Here is an 18,650-nt window from a genome sequence, read left to right as displayed (position 1 = left end):
ATAGAAAAATTGATTATCTAAAAAAATTACTATCTTTTAGATTATGATGCATACTATTGATTATACTGCCAGTGGCAGGCAACAGTATTATTAAGATCTATAAAATGATCAATAACACTTGTAAAGGGGCCATCCTTATTTTTGATAATTAATGTGCTTTTTGCTGATAATATCAATGTGTTTTCACTGGATAATATTTTGTATTGTGTCTTAACATCGTTGTATTGCTATTGTACTAACTGAATACTTGTCCCACTTATTGTACATGCTATACAATAAATAGGTTTACGCTACCAGTAACACCCAGCAGGTGGCGCTGACAAATACTGACTTCCGTGGCACTGGGTGGCGCCATACTAACGTCGTGTTTGCGGAAGTGTCCTTCTTCGCTCCACCAGCAACGAGTAAACAGCAGGACGCGTAGATATACAGGATGTCGCAAGGCGCTAAGTTTAAGCCTGAAATTGTTAAGGATATAAACTATTAGCTCTGATTCAGAAGCTCACGTTGGGAATTTTCTAAACGCGGAAAGTGATAGGAAATATCCTGCCGAACATTTAAGCGTTTGTAACATTACAATGGCAGCTGAGCGGCAGTTGAATAAGATCATGTCTTTGCTATGTTAAGCTAGCGTGCTAAGCTAAGTGCTAGCCACGGCTAACTTCATTTGGTTTTAGGAATGGATGTATAGCTAACGCGTAGCGCGAGCTCCCTCGGACATGGCAGCAGGAGCAGGAGCCGCTGCCGGCGGCTCTCTGGAGTCTAATTTAGACAAGAAGTTTCAAAGCGTCACAAACACGATGGATTCAATCCAAGGACTGTCAACGTGGTGCATCGACAACAAGAAGTACCACAGCCTGATTGTGCGACACTGGATGAAGTGTTTGAAGAAATGTAAGCAGCTTCACTACGTAACCCGTTAAACTGACAGTTGCTGTTTCGGCTACAAGCGAGATACAGTTTGGGCACAACGCATTGCAATCCTCTAGTGTATAATGTAACTTTATGAGAGAATATTTTGCTGTTTTTGACTTTCTAAGCGTCAGATTTGTCCTTGTTTGGAGCACCGGGAAATAGTGAGGTATGAAACGTGCGCTCCTCCTAATTTAGCCAAAGCTAATACGGTCTTGATCATGCAGAAGCTTCGATAGAGAGAAAAAAGAGGAAATCTTTCTCCTTTAATATAAAATGTTTTATTATGTTTATGAGAACTAATGCTGCCTAATTTCCCGACAGTAGAAACTTACGTAAACTACTAAAAAGTTCCTATTAAGGAGGATGTTTGATTTTGCGTCTTTAACTGCAGTTGTCAAGTGTTAGCCAAAGATTGATTACCAGCCATCAAAAGCGTCCCGGGGCCAAAAAGTCTCAGGTTCAATGTGTACGAGCTGCTCTGTTTGGGACCTTCCACCACTAAAAGTACAGTATTAGCTGAGATTTGCATGGTCACATTGTCCTGTTTCATTGTCATGTAGAGGGTTGCTGTGTCCAAATCTAATTTAACAGCTGTATTATCTTAGTTTATACTGTGCTCACATGGTGCATTTTTCTAAGTAAAGTCCCCGCAGAGTATAGCAACGCACGTTAATTTCCGTGTTTCTTCGTCTCTTTGCAAAATATATGAAAGCAGCCACCTGTGTGATGGATGCACTGTACTTGATGGAAACCTGGATGCATCAGGGACACGAATGCAGATTTATTTCCCAGGCCCTCCCGAACAGATTAATCTGGCCATGGCGCTGCTCTTTTGAGTGTATTGTCTGAGCCTACTGTAGTTTAAATAATCCCACCCTTAAACGGTGTTGATAGCAATTGCCTTGTAGACTACAGGCTGATGAAATCACACCTGAAACATGCAAACCACCATCTCAATAGTGATTTTGATCTGTCATAGACTATTTCTACATAGTCACATTTTAGAGTAACTGATTGTCAGTTCAGGTGTTGACACTCAGTTGGTTTATCCCATAAACAAAACCCTTGCTGATCATGAAGGTGCATCATCATCCTCAGTTGCCCTACTTGTAATGCCTTTCTTGATGTACCAAACAGTCATAGAGGGAGTGATGGAGAACCCATTTAATTGACTTGATTTTCACTAATCCACTCGAATGCAAAGACTGAAGCACAAAAATGAAGTTCATGTGTTCACCCCCAATTCCTTGTATACAAAATACCGTTAGTGCAGCTGTTGTCATGTTCACAGATCCCTCAAAAAATGAATGCAGCTAACTGGAATGGGTGTGTCAGGTCTTTCAGCCTCCACCTCATTGTGTCTTCGAGCTGCTCTTTCAAGCTCCACTGCTTGTCCCGCCCTGCGGTTCTGTAGGATGTGTGGCCATGAACGAGTGAATTTGAGGTGCCACTTACGGAGATATTTGCAGCAGTTCAGTGATATTGAGATACTTCACAAATGTTGTTTTTGTTTTTTCTTTGTAGTTCAGGTTCATCTAGTCTTTTGTCAGTTGAATCAATTTGCTCATTTGTGATATCGATTGGTTAGTTGAACTTTTCAACCCACAGTCAGTTAACTTAATTTGCTTTGTCATTGTCTCTAGAGCAGATGTAAAAGCACCAGCACATGTGCAGTGTTGTGACATGCAGTGTTGTCTGGTTATGGTTATCTCTCATGCAAATATTAAGAATGTATTTATTTTGACGTTCACGTTTTGCTGTTTGCTGTCCCTGTTTTTATATGTTAAAAATTGGTCGTCAGTTGATCAAAATTGTTTGCAAGCTGGAAACCGTGGCTGTTGAGCCCTGCTGTCAACAGTAGGGGTAAAGTGATTGAACACTTTGCATTGCACTTATACAAGAAGTTAATTGCAAAAGTTCACATTATTTTTCATGTTAATATTGCAGATTTGAAAGAAATCACCAATAGAGCAGCCAGATTTGCCACTTTACCGGTCAACTTACCAAATGCTGCTTTTGTTTCTAATAAGTTAAGAAAACTGTGCCAAGAACTTACTGTAATGACTCGTTCAACAGCATGGAAGGACTAAATTTATGCTGTGCTACAACAAAATTTGCACGATCTATATGTTGTTTCATAACAGAAATCCAGTGTACAGCTTCTCCCAACTTGTACGGCATTCACATGAGCTGTCTCTGTTGAGTTGAGGTCTTCCCTGGTGTTTGTTCCTGCTTGTGTTCGTAGGTTTGGCTTTGTGTAACTGGTTTCTTAGTGGGACTGGACATAAAGACTCACCGTAAAGTTTGGCTTTGGTATTTTGCTCACCACGACAACAAGGCCTGTCCTCTCACTGCAATCAGTGTGTAAATGTTTAAACAGTAGCAGGTTGTGCTTCTCGGTCCGTGGTTTGAACTGTGGCGCCGCCTTCTGAAAAGCTGTCTTCTCATTGGCTTTGGTCACATAGCTGTTTATTAGACTGCGTATGTTTCTTTGCTAAAAAAAATGTATTAATGATCTGACTGTAAGTGACATGTAGACCCGAGTTCTCTGCATGCAGCATGCATTGTATGTCCATTATCAGTGGTATTTTCAGAGCCCTGGTGATTAAGCAATCTTTGTCAAAGAAGACAACAAAAAGGTTGTTGAACAAGATTAAAACAAAAAGATGGTTTAATGTTTAATTGTTGGGACATTTATTAAGAAAACATGCTGAATGGTCATTGTTTCCTACTGCTAAAAATATGAGGCAGCGCTGCTTTTCTCTGTTTTGTGTCATTGTAAATTGAATGTACATGGGTTGGTTGGACTAATAGATGTCACCTTTGGCTCAGGGAAATTGTGATTTTTCCGCTTTTATGCTTATATTTTTGCCATTTTGCACAATTGTTTTGATTATTGTAGACTAAACAATGGACAGATAAATTGCTATAAAACATTATCATTAGTTGCACCTGTCGAATATCCAATATAAAATCCAATCAGTGTCGGAGAAACAAGCAAATGTAAGCTCGATTTTCCAATTAAAATTTCCATTACCGATCTTCATACCTCCCTCTAAAGCCACTCCCCTGTGTGCTGCAGTGCAGGGCATCCTTTGCATCGCTGACTGTATCCAGCTGCCTCATGTCTCACTCACATGTAAGAAAACACTTAACGTCATCACAGTGAATGTAAACAACAAACAGGGCCGTTATCAGTACTCACCGCTGTCAAGCTGGCATGTTAGAAAGGAGAATTTCAATAACAAAACATGCTTCTAGAATATGTTGCCCACCCTGGCTTTAACAGGGTTTAGTAATCTTTTGGTGATGTCCATTAGCTGTAACAGGTTTCAAAGCCTGCGTGATCTGAGGAAAATCTGTGATGTGCTATAACATTGATGGGTATTGCAATGACTGCATGCCTTATGATAAATAAATAATGAAGTGTGCATCGTCTTTCTGCTTTAATAGGGCCTCTGCTTGCATAGACCCTAAACATTGAATAGTCCATACTCTCTGAGTAAAGACATGAAATAAATTATTCCAAACATGCGTTTTTTCAACAAATTGCACATGAATATTGTGCGAGCTATCCTTGCAGTCGCCACCAAGTTGACACCAATTAATCTGGTAGCTGAGGGAAACGTGGGGCCTCGCCTAATTGGCCAAATGGTTTAAATGCATGGCTCCTGTGTCCATGACTCCATCTGATAGGTCAGATGTTTGCATGCTGTATCTGAATGGCCTGTGTAAATAAAATGTCTTTTGCAATGTGTTTGTTTCTCATGTTCATATCACAGTGACAATGGAAATGCAGTTTATCAGTCAGCACTGTTTGCTTTGCTGCTTTTGCGCTTCCTCTCTGCCATTTGATAGGAAGTTAACACAGATCGATCAACAAGGGAACCTGTCAGTTCATGTTATCAGGAGCACTAAAAATACACATAATGGGCATTGTGTTCAGTTTTGTCAGAGGTTCTTGCTTTTGAATAACGGAGATTGTCTTGTTTGGCGTGTCTGTCGTGGTAACAGGTGTTGGTTTTAAATGATGTTCATGTGTTTTTCACATCCACCGTGGCAGGAGATAAGCTTTTTTTTTATTGTGAACCTCTGTGCCATGGTTGGCTGCTAGACTTTGCCTTTACTCCCAAACTCCATGACAGTGGAGGAGTTTGTCAAAACTCAGAGGTGGCCTTGACTCCCTGGTGTCTGTCTTTGTCTCAGCTTGCTGCTTGTGTTTAAAGTAATGGGTTGTAAAATGGCTTTTCGTCATGTGGATGTGTGAGGTCTTGCTCTGCAGGATAGATCACACATTTGAGCTATCAAATACCAGCATGATGCATAAATGTAACTGTCAGTTTGCCTTGTAGTAACTTGAAAGTGAACTCTTTTTTCTGGTGAAGGTGTTTTGGGGACACTTGGACTCATAATGTCATTCATATGTATCTATGGGTGCCTAGGGATTTTATGGTTGACCCAGTAGTAGTTAACCCCTTCACTATGAAAAAGTTTTTTTCTTTCTTTGCCTTGTTGTAGTTGAAATGTTCTAAGTTTGTGCTTTGAGTAAGACTTGTGGCTTTCTTTCTATCACCTGGAGGAAGTGCAACCCCGATTACAATCATTTGCAAATGAATTGTGTTCCCGAACCCATGTAGTATTGTCCTTTATCCAATCATGTGTTCACAAAGTGGTGAACCTCGCTCCATCCTCGCTTGTGAGCGACTGAGCCTTTCCAGGAGGCTCCTTTCATACCCAATCATGATACTATCACCTGTTACCAATGAGCCTGTTTACCTGTGGAATGATCCAAACAGGTGTTTTTGGAGCATTAAACAACTTTCTCAGTCTTTAGTTGCTCCTGTGCCAACGTGTTTGAAACGTGTCACTGCATCAAATTCAGAATAAGCAGATATTTACAAAAATCAATGACATTGATGAGGTTTAACATTAAATATATAAATATATATAAATTGTCTTAGTGCTGTTTTCAGTGGAGTATGTGTCAAAAGGATTAGCAAGTTATCACATTGGTTTGCTTATGATTTACAGTCTCCTAACCTCTTTTGGAATCAGGGTTGTAATTGGAAACTTTGGTAGATTTATCGGCTGTTGAAAGCAGTTGATTTTGAAGATTTGCTTCACACTTTGATTGCAGTTAATGCTTAAAATGCTTTGCAAAACGATAAAAATGTATTAAACTTTAACAAGATAATGATCATTTTCCTGATTTCTCCCCCCCTACGTCTTGCATTGCAGTACACAAATTGCCTGAATTGGATCTGCTAGTGGAGTTACTTTGCATTTGTCTGGGGGTTTTTATTCACATATACTCTGATGAGATAATTTCATTATACAGTTGAGAAATTTGGTTGTCTTAGGAAATAAAAGAAAAGCTTTTGTCTCAGTCCTGTGTGTGTGTGTGTGTGTGTGTGTGTGTGTGTGTGTGTGTGTGTGAAAACAGTAGGCTGTTACTGCACTCGCCCTCTTAAAAGCTCCCTGTTGTTATCACAAACGCTGAAATGGCAACGAGCTTTGCGATGATGGTGTAATGTTATGTTGCACAGTCTGAGGTTGATTAAATGTCATATATCCATTGACTACATGCTCTCTTACATGACATACTTTCTACTGAAGTTGAATGGTTATTGTCATATATTTATCTGTCTTTAAGTTAATCAGAGTGATTAATTAATTGTTATTGCAAGTAAAAATAGCAAATATCTTAGATTTACAGCCTAATAAATACAAAGCTTTGCATCTCTCATTTACCACCATAACAAAGATAATATGTTTGTGTGTGTTTGTAAGTTATAGTTTAATTTCTGGTAGTAAGTGATGGACGCTTTACAGAGTAGTTCACAATTATTTGGTTATGCAGAGAAGGAATCATTGTCTCCAAATGTTTGGAAACTGACTTGAGCGTCTCTTAGGTTATCTGGATTCATTTCCTCCCTCAGCAGAATATCACCGTCTCTAACATTACCATCTGTCTTTCCTCACACAGCTAATGCCTCGCACAGGCTCAACCTTTTCTACCTGGCCAACGATGTCATTCAGAACTGTAAAAGGAAAAATGCCATTGTTTACCGCACAGCGTTCGCTGAGGTGCTTCCTGAAGCCTTCTTGCTGGTCAAGTAAGTAGTGAAATAGGAAAATGTACAGTGTGATAGATGCAGCGGTAATGTTTGCGGCCCTTTCTTTCCTCTCCTTTCAGCCTCATGCTTTGTCTTTTGATTCTCACTTCCTGTCTCCTCTGTCCCAGCTTGTGTTTTATTCATTCAGAGACGTTCATCACACATAAATAAAACAAATGTCATTACGACAAAAACATAAATCTCTCGGCTCACTTGTTCTAACTCCGTTGCTCCTTCTCCTTTCTCCAGCTCTGAAGGTAACCATAAGGTCATTAAACCGGTGGAGAGGATACTGTCCATCTGGGAGGAAAGGGGTGTGTATTCAGGGACACTCATTACTGAGCTGAGGAGTAGCTTAGTCAAAGAGGAGTCCCCCCCTGAGACCCCCGTGGAGCAAAAAAGTAAGTGTTTATTTTTTTCTTACTTTATTTTGACATTTTTATTAATCGCTCACTTCAACGGCAACCTTGTCAAGTTCTATTAAAAAATTTCAGAACCTCTTGAAACACATTTCATACCGTAGACTTGGCATCCATAATGACTTTATTAATCACAGTATGTTGTTGTTCTCTTGTGTAACCCTGTTTTAAACGTATAACTCTTATTTTCTTAAAGCTCCAGTTCAGTCTAAAGCGGACCTGCAGTCCAAGGTCGTTGCTGAGTTTGTGGTAAGTAGGAAATTGAATTTTTAAGATGAACTAAAGTGGGACATATTTTACAAAGGAAGCTGATAAAATCAATTATCTGTTTCTCTTTTACCCAAATGTTGCGTTGGTCTAACTGCTCCCTCTGCTTCAGCCCCAGGCATTAGTAGATAAACTGTGCAAGTACAAGAGATCTGTGGAAGAGCTTGACCTGAGAGAAAAACAGCTGGCAGCTATGAGGGTCGACATCTGCAATTCTGAGGCCCTCAGGAAGCTCAAAGGTGCCCGTTTTGAGTCCCCTTCTACTCCTTACTGTCTGTCCTACTACAGCACACAGATAGGATTGGAACTCTCTCGTGGTTTTTCTCTTTTCTTACGGCAAAAACCATCCTGATTCTTACAGACAAGGCCGGAGGAAAGAAGTTTTCCAAGGACTTTGAGGAGGGAAGTGCGCAGCTCCAGGAGTTTGTCAAGTTCCTTGACAAGCAATCCAAAACAGGGCCTCCTCTCATGGAGGCCCTCAGCAATGCAGATATCTTCTACGAGATGCAGTACAAGGAGGTCAAGATTGTTGCTAATGTGAGTGACAGATGGATAAAAATACTATATGTACAATCAGTTCAGCTCCTCGCTTACTGAAATAACAGAAAAGCTCTTAGTGCAAGAAATACACAGAGAGAACAAGAACTCTGGACCACATGTGTTGTGTGTTGAATTGCTGCCTGTGAAAGCCGTTGCTTTGTTTTACTTTTCATGTGCTGATGCTCCATCACTTCTCCTTTCAAGGCCTACCAGACGTTTGCTAACCGGGTGTCCCACCTGAAGCGCAAACTGGACGCCCTGAAGGCCACCTTGCCAGACTTGGACGAGTCTCCCATCCCCTCACCCTCTGCAGATGCACCATCTCCAACGGGCTCAGAGTCCCCTTTTCACGGTTTGGAATTGGCCCACCCAGATCCAGATCTCGATGGCTCTGCTATGGAGGACGAGGCGGAGGCGCCGGCCCCGAGCCCTCTGTCCTCACCAGGAGGATCCCCCAAACCCGTGGAGGCACTCGGGGAGGACGACAATCGCCAAGTGGAAGACATGGAGCTCTCTGAAGAGGAAATGGACAGCCTTGGCATTATAGGTAAGGAGTGGGCTCTATGACTTAATGACTAATAGCACAGTGAGGGCTTTTTAAATGCAATATTTATAAATGCTGTCTGATTATGCACGCTGATTTTCTGTGGCAGCAAACATGTTGAGATAATGAAAATGAGAAGCGCCACCAAAAATAGGCAAGTCAAGTCTCTGACTCATGCAGAAAATCACACAAAACTCTTATCACAGCTTTCATATGTCAACAAACACCATCCAAGCACTTCTTCCAATCTGTGCTCCAGCCAATTTTACTGGAACACTTCTCTCCACCCGTAGAGCCTTCTGACGATAGTGAGACACATTTTTACAGCTACAGATAGCCATATATAGGACCTGCCATTTCACTGTCATTGGCCTCAACACCTGCTGCTTATCGTATATGATATGTGTTAATTATCACACTCATCTCTGATGGTGTAACATATGATCCGTGTGTGCATGCACTTCTGTTTGTTAATTAGCCATGTAAAGACGGTATTATACTGTTTTTTGTCTGTGATTTACTGAGAGAAAACATATTTCTCTTTCGATGCTCTACTCACACACACACACACACACACACACACACACACATACATATGTATATACATATATACAGATTCATTGACAATGAAAATTGTGGTTAGTTGCAGCCCTAAATGATCTCACCATTAAGCATAATATCTTACAGCCATTGTTAGATTATTTGTCTTCATAATGTTAGCATTGTGTCGTAGTAATAGTAGCAGTTTTTTTTTTTAACTTGTTTTTTAAAGGCCGCTCTAAAGGAAGAACCTTTTTTCTGGCTTCATTTTTTTAGATGGATTACAATTTAGTTTTTCAGCGAAATCCGGTGAGGCTGTGTTAAAGTGTCTTTTGGCAGCGTATTCCCCGCCATTATTTTATTGGCAGTGACTTCTCTGGTGCCATAAATCATCTGCACTTGTAGGAAAGCAATGACAAAATGAGTTCTGTTGCCTAATTACAAATATGAAACAATTGTCGTCATGTTTTGTTACATAAACTTCAAATCTGACAGCGTCCAAACTCTCTCTCTCTCTTTGCCGTATTTTTCTGCTCAGTTGAAGAGCAGATCAAATGCTCCACCAACCCAGCGGTGTCCACTCCAGTCCCTGCAAAAACGGAGCGATCGGTGGCAACAGAGCAGCCTGTCACACAGGTCGCGGCCCCTGCAGTCGCCCCTGCAGCAGCCCCTGCAGCGGCTGTGGAAAGTGTTGATCTGAGTAAAATTGGCTCCATCCTCAACAGTTTGAGCTCTGTCATGAAGAACACAGGTGAGTTCTAACAACGTCAACACCTCACCTTAACCTCTGTTGTCCCACTTGTGAAAATGTATTTTTGCTTGACTGTAAATGTCCCAGCATTCACTATTCAGACACTTGATTATTGTTCTTTACAGTGAAAGTGATTGTCCCTCTCTGTCTCGCAGGTCCATCAGTGGACAGTGCTCCCGCTGCCGCCCCTGCTGGCTCCTCATTGAAGACCACGCCTCCTGCTTCTGTGGCCTCTCAAGATGCCAGTTCACTCGTAAGCTTGCTTTCCAAGGTGGACGTGAGTCCTGCAGACCTCCTCGGTGCCCTCTCCAAAGTCCAGGGCCAAGGCGGCCTTGATGGTGAGAATGAGGAGCCCTTTGCTTAGTTTGAGAGCAAAACCTTTATTTTCTTTCACTTATCTCTTTTACATCATACATTAAAAGCAGCAAGGTACTTAAAATACATTTCTGTATTCTCCCTTTCTTCGTTTAGGCGTCACTTCTCTTCTGAGCAGCCCAGCAGCAAATGTCTCCTCAGACTCCTCCAGTGCAGGCAAGGTTCCCTCCTGTCCCTCATCCACATCTGCATCAGCAGTGCCCTCTCAGAGCATGTCTCTCTCCTCTGTTGCACCGGCGCCTTCTTCGCCCCACTCCACTGCAAGGCAGAACACAAGCTCCCAAGCCCCCCCTCAGACCTCCAACCCAGCCTCTGCCCTGGTCCAGGCTCTCCACAGAGACATGGATTTGACAGCAGAGCCTGAACCGTCCGCGTCATCTGAGAGTTTAGAGTCTAAAATACACAACTTCCTGCAGGGCAACTCTGCGTTCAGTGCATTTGACCTGGGTTTTCCTGCGCACCCAGTGCAGGCAGGGGATAACCTCAGCCCAGTAACTGGGGCAGACACCCAGGATGGGACTCCAGTGCGGGACGAGGGCGGAGGCACCCCAACTCAGGATGAGATCATGGACAAGCCTGTGGTGGGCCCGTTCACTTCCAGCACAAATCAGTCATCTGTTGGAGAAACTTTTAAAACAGCTCCTGTTGTATACCACAACACCAGTCAGCAGAACCCCAACAATCCCCAACTGCAAGCTCACTTGCAGCCAGGTGGAGCTCAGAACGGGCAGGTCTACCAGCCGTACCCATACGGCCAACACGAGATGCCACAGCATGGGATTACTGCGCCTGTCGGACATTACCAGCAGATTACTGCACAAACTGGAGGGCCGATGCCTGGAGAAAGAGCCCCAGGCGGTGCCAGTAGCACACAGACAGTTGAAGGATTTCAGGGGGTGAGTGAAAGGGGTTGGTATGGCGACATTTACCCAGAGGGGAACTCTCAGCAACCTAGTGGCTACAATGTGACAGTGCCCAGAGGCGTGGGAGATAATAAGACATCAGTACTGTATCCATACCCAGCAGAGCAAACTCAGCAACCTCAAGAGATGGCCTCCCATCAGGGTGCCGCCACATCCCCTGGTTACCTCAGAAGCGCCCTCCCCCCTGTTCCAAAATTGCCTCCCCCTCCTCATGGCTTTGATGGTCCTCCACCCATGACCGGCGGTGCGATGATTCCCCAGGAGCATCAGCCACCGCCTCACGCAGACACCAGGGAGGTCACTGGGGCCAGAGTCGACAGTGTCATCAGCGGGATGGTGGTCCACGACCATCAGCACAAATCCGTATTTCATCCAGATGATCCGCTGTACGACCTTGACCGACCTCACCCCCCTCACCCCAATGACCTGCGTTACCAAGAGGACCCTGAACGCTATCACGATGAGCTCCCCCATCGAGACGCCCTTTTCTTTCAAGACGACGCTTACCACCACCAAGATGAGCCATATTACAGGCCAGGCAGCCCCCCTCACCAATACCCCAGAATTCGGGGGCGCCTCACCCCTCCTCTCTCACCCCCAGAGGACCCTTACTTTGCCCCTGACCACCAATGGCGTGGTCCCCATCCTCCACACTACGCTCCCAGGAGACCACCACCTCATCTTGAAATCCGTCACCGTGGTCTGCGGCCTCCACTACGGCCTCCCCACCCAGCACACCACCCACACCCCAGAGGACCCCCACGTGCACCATTTCCTCATTTCCATGGCCCCGATCCAAGGTTTAGAGGCAAGCGTCCCGGTCCAAGAGGAGGGGGACATGTTGGTCCAATGTTTGCCCCAAAAAGACCCTTTCTACCCCCCCGGTACTGACTGGACATGTAGCTCTGAGCTCTTTAAATCACTGTGGATGCCATGAAGGCGGGGGCAGGACTTTTAACACTCAGTGTTTAGGCCTCACACCCTGCAATGAGAGTCTGAAACGGAAAATGTGTGTGGATTAAAGTGAGGATGGTGAGGGGGGGGGGCGTCTGGAGACAGAAGATGTCCTGCAGAAGAATTCATTCTGCAGCCACAAGAAGAAAAACGGCGAAGAATGGCGGCTGTGTGGAAGGTTGAGGAGGACAAGACACAACACCAGGAGATGTAACAGAAGCGGGAGGCTCTGAGAGGGCTGCTGAACTGAAGAGGGAAGACAGAAGATGAAAGAAAATAAGAGGTGGATATATATAATTCACTTTTTGTGTTATTTGCTCCAGTTTGAAGCATTGCATTAAATATGTAATTTAGTGTCAGTTTGATATAGGACAGAGTGTGTGCATGGTATGCGTGTGTGCATGCGGTCAAGTGTAAGTCAATTAGCCACAGAAGCTGAATCCCGAGATAGCTATTTTTTGCTAAGAGAGTAACAAAAGAATGTAGTTGATGCAATGTTTCCACTGTCATTTAGTTTTTCAGTGAGCAGTTCTGACTGCTTCTCTTCCATATCAGCAGCATGGGAGTAACTTTTGGTGAAACACCAACCTAGATTTCACTTTGGGTATGAAAAGCAGAGTGTCTGTCCTAGAGTTTATGTTCCTTCCACCATACACGTTTGCATATTTGGAGAAATTATTTTTCATTGATTTTTTTTTTTAAACTCGGAATGTTATATTTGTGAAGCGATGCTTTTTCACTGCGTGAGATCCCTCCGGCGATAGTTTTACGTCTCGTGAAGGTCCTTGAGGGACGGCGGCACAAGTCTATTCAAAGGGAGAAGGACGTGTGAAAGTCATTTTTTTCAGCCTCCAGCACCGACGCAGAAGAAGTGCATTTTTGGAGGGGAGGAAGATACTCGACTTCAGTTTCGTTTTACTTGTACTGACTAATAAAAATCTGAGTTTGAAACATTGTGTTGTTTCTTCTTTCCTCTGATCTTTGGACTGTTGCACCTCTGCCTTAAACTGAGCATCCATACATGCCTAAACTAAATTACCTTCCCGTCCATCACCAGACAAACTAGCAGCTACCAGCTGTCTGTCAAGTCCAAATAAGTGAATACAGGTTGCATCACAGTTAAATGCATCTCGTAGGATTATGCTTCGCTGTTTGAGGTCAATATTTAATCACTATTTCAATACAAATTTTTTTCTTAGACAAGGGTTCGATCCACTGAAGTGTCTCAAGTAGGTTGCTGTTGCCATGCAACATTATTCCAGAGATTTAAATAGTTACTAATTAGATAAACTGCACTGTATTTTTGTACAGTTTAGGTACTTTCTGTTCCTACAAATAAGATGCAGTATAAAAGGAGACTGACTTCTCCGGATTAAAAGGCATTTAAACAATAGGCATGAGGCAACAAGTACACTTCATGAAGGAGCGTCCACACCGAGGCCGCGTGCTTCAACCTGTGTGGACGTTCCAGTCGTTTGACGTCAGTGAGTTTGTTTATTTAGTCATTTGCTAAAATCTCGTAAGTTTTAATTTCCTTTCTCAGACCACAGTTGCATAGTTTCTTAGTGTGGTCAAAAGTAGAAAGCAGACGTTTCATATTGACTGTATTTTCAGTGGAGTCTTATATTTACTCTCCTCTGATCGCGTCGCTAAATGTGTCTTTTTGAGCCTGTTGAGTTTTGCCACTTTAAACATTACGAACCAGCTCTTCTCAGGCTGCTAAAAATCTACCAAATCAGTTTCCTGCATGAGACCTGACTGCCTCTGCAGACACTGAGCATTAAAGATATCCATTTAGTCCAATTTAAAATCCTCCCGCATGTCCACTCCACTGTTTTCTGCTGTGCTGGTGGTGTGATGAACACATTTCCAGTTGAGGGTTCATTGTTTCCCTCTGGAAAACATGTTTGTTTCTCTCGTGGCACAGTAGACGGCTCTCTGACTCCTCTAGTATTCCTGCCTCTTTAATGGGGGAGGGGGGTGTGAGGGACACTTAATCTGTCCAAACTGGCTCCACATGGGGCTTCAGTGTGGGATCAAGACAAAGTGGCAGTGAGATTAATTAGGTAATTACAAAACAAGTATTAAAGTCCTGGTTTGTAAAATAAAGTCGTACCTTATCGGATTTTAAGGGAATTTTTAGTTTTTAAAGATAAATCTGCCCAATCAAATTAGAAGACTTTTCTTAGACTGCCTAAATGAATTAAACCGTCAGATTAAAGTTGCACTGAGTGACTCTTAAATGTTAGTGAATAAACAAATAATAAACCTTAAATTGTAGGGCTGTGTTTTACATTCATATTCTCTTCAGCAAAAGTGCATCTGATTAATCCTGATCAGGCCTTAATTAAGATCATTACAGCTTTGTTTCGGGAAGTTAGTGAAGATTGTAATGAGGCAGCATTCATGCAGCTTTACTGAGTCTGGCCTTAGATGAAATCATGCTGAAATAATGAATGACAGTTTATCCGATGTCATAGTTATGCAGAATTTATTGTGGCGGAGGCGGGAAGCGTTGATCAGACCGGTAATGATAAAGAGGTGGTGCGGCGAGCTCAGGCCTCTGTTCTTCATACGTGGATGACTGAGTTGTCCAGACTCTAATGGTGATGATTCGACATTAGTCTGGCTTTTCTTTTTCTTCTTCAAACATGGTTTAAAGTTAATCTGGAGCTGTTGTCATGGCAACATGTCCTTAAGCAGCGGCGTAGCACAAAAATTTGTACCCTGGCGTTGTGCACAGGCCCCTCCCAGCATCCACGCCTAGTCATTCTAGTATCTTTGTGGGGCCCCCCTGTCCCTCACCAGCCTCTCAACCGTCAAGGCCAAATCTGTAAAAGTGCCGGTTTATTGACAGCTGGATAATCCATGGGGTCATTTTTAAATACAAATGGCTTGCTACCTGAGATTTATCATGAAGTTGTTTTTGTAATTAGAATTAAAATGTTCAAAATGAAGATTTGCGTGTATTTTTACAAGATAAAATATACTACAAAATAAAAGATCCAGACCACTCACTCACATACTGTGAGCAAAAACTCAACTAATAGAAGACCAATGGAGCCAGATTGTCTGGCTTTTTTTAATTAGGAATTTGTCATTTGAACACTAAAACACCTTGAATAGCTACGTACAGGAGTTACTCCCTCTGCTGATGCAATTGAAGCTGTTTTTCAGAGAAGGTGTCACTCAGCCGCCTTATGTTTATCACTGTAAACGCCGACGCCGCTGGTAGTCTGACCACATTCACTGGTAATATGTAGCCGTGTAACAGTGATGAAAGTGTGGAAACGTCAGCAGTAACCGTGCAGAGACACACAGAGAGAGACTTGTCACCCCAGTGCATGCTGGGAGGCTTCCCAGCACATGATGAAAGATTTGTCTACCTTCAGATGCTGATGCTGTTCGTTGTGCGCCGTAATGCGTGATGGTTTTGTTTGTGAGTCGTGTTTACTTTCTTGATTGTGGCATAAGTCTCCTTTCCCTTGCATTTTAACCCATTTCCTGTTTCATCGCCTCCCTCCTCCTGTTTTCCTCCTCAGGGATCCGGAGCCACACTTTGATGTGTGTGATGTGATGGGAACCTTTTCCACATGTTAACTGATGGAAGGCGGCGGTGGGGGGTTGATGCTGTGGTGGCTCTCCTCTTTGAATCGTGCCCCGCTCCCAGTGATGGCTCTTGATGGTCTGACACGGATGCTGTGCACCACGGCAGCTGAGTAAGCCTCCAGCTTAAAATACGTCAGAAACTGAGCGGCACCGGGCGCGAAATCACAACAATCAAGGCGGGCTGGGAGGAAAAATAAATGATGAAATTGTTTCTCTCTCTTTCTCCATCTGTGTGTTTAGTTGTTTGTTTGGGAGGCATCACAGGAGAGCAGGAAGGCTGGATGGAGAGGCCCGTGTGTGTGAGTACAGACAGGATTATTAAGTGCTGTTTAAACCTTTTGCCTGTGTGTGTCACACATACACACAGATGCCTCACTGTGCTTTCAGCAAACCCAGGTATACAAGCTCCAATATGTAAAGAAAAAAGTCTGTTTTTGTGAAATAAAGAATTCTTTTTCATAACCAAATAAAGCAGCGCTGTGTTGTCTGTTATTATCTCAGAGCCGGTCGTGTGACTCAGCTTTCCAAACCGGTCGTCTCCAAAATATTAGCTTTTCACAGCAAAGAAAAACTTTGTGACAAAGCTCTTTGTCACATAATCCGATGGCATGTAAGTCGTTTTTTTTTAGCATGAGAGTTAGGAGGATTTTCTCAAGCCATAAAGGAACAGTAATCCTGCATGTTTTGCAGAGAAATTCAGAATCATTACATTTGATGCACTGATTTCAAAGACCCTCGATGACCTCCTTCTGAGGTTCAGATCAGGCTGTTTGTGCACCAGGAAACATTTCTGTCTTTAATTTAAATCCAGTGGTGGAATTTAAGTACATTTACTCAAGTACTGTTCTCATTTTGAGCTACTTTTACTTCAAATTTTCATACAAAACTACCTTTTAAATTACGAGTCATTGAGTCTGTAGCTCAGTCCTTTAAAAAATAAAATAAAATCTACCAGTGCAGTAAAATATTCCAACCATTTTTATTTTGATTTTTTCATAATTCGACTTCTTGCTTCAAGATAGAGATTAAATTACTCAGATTTTTTTTGCATCGTTTTAAATTAGATAAAGGTTTTTGGGACCCAGTTAAAGGCACAAATGCACTTTTAAAGACTGCCAACAGTGTGTGAACTAGTTCAAATTGGCTGCACCTCAGTCAGTCACAACAGCAAAATCCTTCTTAAACATTAACACAGAATAATCCAGTGATGGAGTGATTCTGCAGTACTTTTACTTTTGAGTACACTTTGTAACAATACTTCTTGTGATGGAGTGTTTTAGCAGTGTTATACTTGTGTACTTGTTCCACCCCAGTGTAGTCAACGTATCTTTTGCAAAGTCATTTACTAGAAGCACAGCAGCGTCATAAACACCGCTGGCACCAGCTTGTGTTTTGCGGCTCGTCACCAGATGTCGTCGTTGGTTTCACTTTGGAAAAAAAAAAATAATAATAACGATAAAACAAAAATGTCATCCATTGTGAAAGCGGCAGAAATCACGCTCCAGACGCGCACTGGCGTTTATCGTTCGTTTGCACCCGAGTGTTCTCCTGCCTGCGCTCTGGGCTTATGCTCAGGCTGAAGGGCGGATTTAGTGACTGGTGGCAGATGGCGGTCTTAACATTAGAGACCGGCCGAGGAGATGCTCTGCTGCTGGAAATAAAGGATTTAACGGCAGAGAGATCTGCGCCCAGAGGCTCGCTGTGTTTTGTGAGAAACACCGTGATGGTGCTGTGGCTGCTGAAGCCGAGCGGCTCCACATCGTGACTGCTTTGAAGTGTGCGCAGGTCGGGTGTGTGCAGCCTGCTGTCATGTGGGCTCATTGTTTACATGCTGTCGAGATTTCAGAGAGGGCGTGTGTGTGTGTGTGTGTGTGTGTGTGTGTGTGTGTGTGTGTGTGTGTGTGTCCTGCGAAATCACGCTCCCTGCATTTACTATGACCCTTATTGAAATGATGTCTTTTTCCACTCGGAGAGGAAATATTGTGGCCATGATAATGTGTCACGAGTTGAGTGGACCCATTTCAGCACCGCGGACAGCTCCACGGCGAGAACAAAAGGCGGATTTGCATCGCTTGATGTCAGGGACCGTCTGCTTTTTAACCGTCCACATGAAAAACGAAAAAAATAAAAAATAAAGCCCTCAGAGCAAACGCCTGCTGCCCTCGTTACAGCCCTGTGTTGTTTCTATATTTTATGGGATATCTATATTAAAGAACTAGGCCTGTTAACCACTTGATTGCTTAACATTATCTAACATACAATATAGCTTCATCCAAAGTGCATTTGAGCCTTATTTTAGTGCACATGTGTGATAATAGTTATGTAAAACTCGTGTAAAACTGGTCACTGAACTTTCTAGACTTAAAACAAGATGTCACACAGAAACTAGTTGGCCTTTAATGGCTTCACCAGAGACAATTTTAGCATGTGGAGTTTCATTTTCTCCGCTGTGGCTGTGTGGTTTTCCTCTGGTTTCCAGATGTTAGGTGAACTTTTGACATTAAATTGGCTTGTGGGTGAGAATTTGAGTGTAAGTGTTTGATAATATAAATATACATTACGTGTCCCTTGTAACCCTGCACAGGAGAGGTGGGTATAAATAGAATAAGGATGGATGGATGTTCATTCGTAGCCCTCGTTCACTGTTCTCATTCAATGTGATGAGTCACAGTGATTACATGTTTAATCATTTCGTAG

At 43.0% G+C, this 18,650-nt stretch overlaps 1 protein-coding gene across 2 annotated transcripts; it reads left to right on the top strand.

Moving 5' to 3' along the window:
• Positions 1-399: 399 nt before the first annotated feature.
• Positions 400-16,884, top strand: rprd2a (regulation of nuclear pre-mRNA domain containing 2a). Of its 2 annotated transcripts, XR_011603246.1 has the most exons (12): positions 400-894; positions 6,902-7,031; positions 7,281-7,432; positions 7,647-7,699; positions 7,830-7,956; positions 8,079-8,254; positions 8,462-8,804; positions 9,880-10,092; positions 10,248-10,430; positions 10,564-12,627; positions 15,887-16,063; positions 16,194-16,884. XR_011603246.1 is itself a non-coding variant. In XM_070985350.1 (10 exons), the coding sequence occupies exons 1-10, from the start codon at positions 720-722 to the stop codon at positions 12,279-12,281; spliced, it is 3,270 nt and encodes a 1,089-aa protein (XP_070841451.1). In that variant the 5' UTR covers positions 411-719; the 3' UTR covers positions 12,282-13,292. The 2 variants fall into 2 exon arrangements, 1 of the variants encoding a protein (XP_070841451.1); XM_070985350.1 differs by lacking the exons at positions 15,887-16,063; positions 16,194-16,884 and having other exon boundaries at positions 411-894; positions 10,564-13,292.
• The last annotated feature ends 1,766 nt before the right edge of the window (positions 16,885-18,650 follow it).

This window comes from Chaetodon trifascialis, chromosome 17 (assembly GCF_039877785.1).
Source record: "Chaetodon trifascialis isolate fChaTrf1 chromosome 17, fChaTrf1.hap1, whole genome shotgun sequence".
Taxonomy (NCBI): Eukaryota; Metazoa; Chordata; class Actinopteri; order Chaetodontiformes; family Chaetodontidae; genus Chaetodon; species Chaetodon trifascialis.
This window is presented reverse-complemented; position numbering and strand designations above follow the sequence as displayed.

Bases quoted from the DNA above. Each gene is read 5' to 3' on its own strand.
- rprd2a (XM_070985350.1), top strand. From the start codon at position 720: ATGGCAGCAGGAGCAGGAGCCGCTGCCGGCGGCTCTCTGGAGTCTAAT. The intron at 8,255-8,461 runs GTGAGTGACAGA...TCTCCTTTCAAG, and splicing joins AGGTCAAGATTGTTGCTAAT to GCCTACCAGACGTTTGCTAA. The intron at 10,431-10,563 runs GTGAGAATGAGG...TTCTTCGTTTAG, and splicing joins GGGCCAAGGCGGCCTTGATG to GCGTCACTTCTCTTCTGAGC.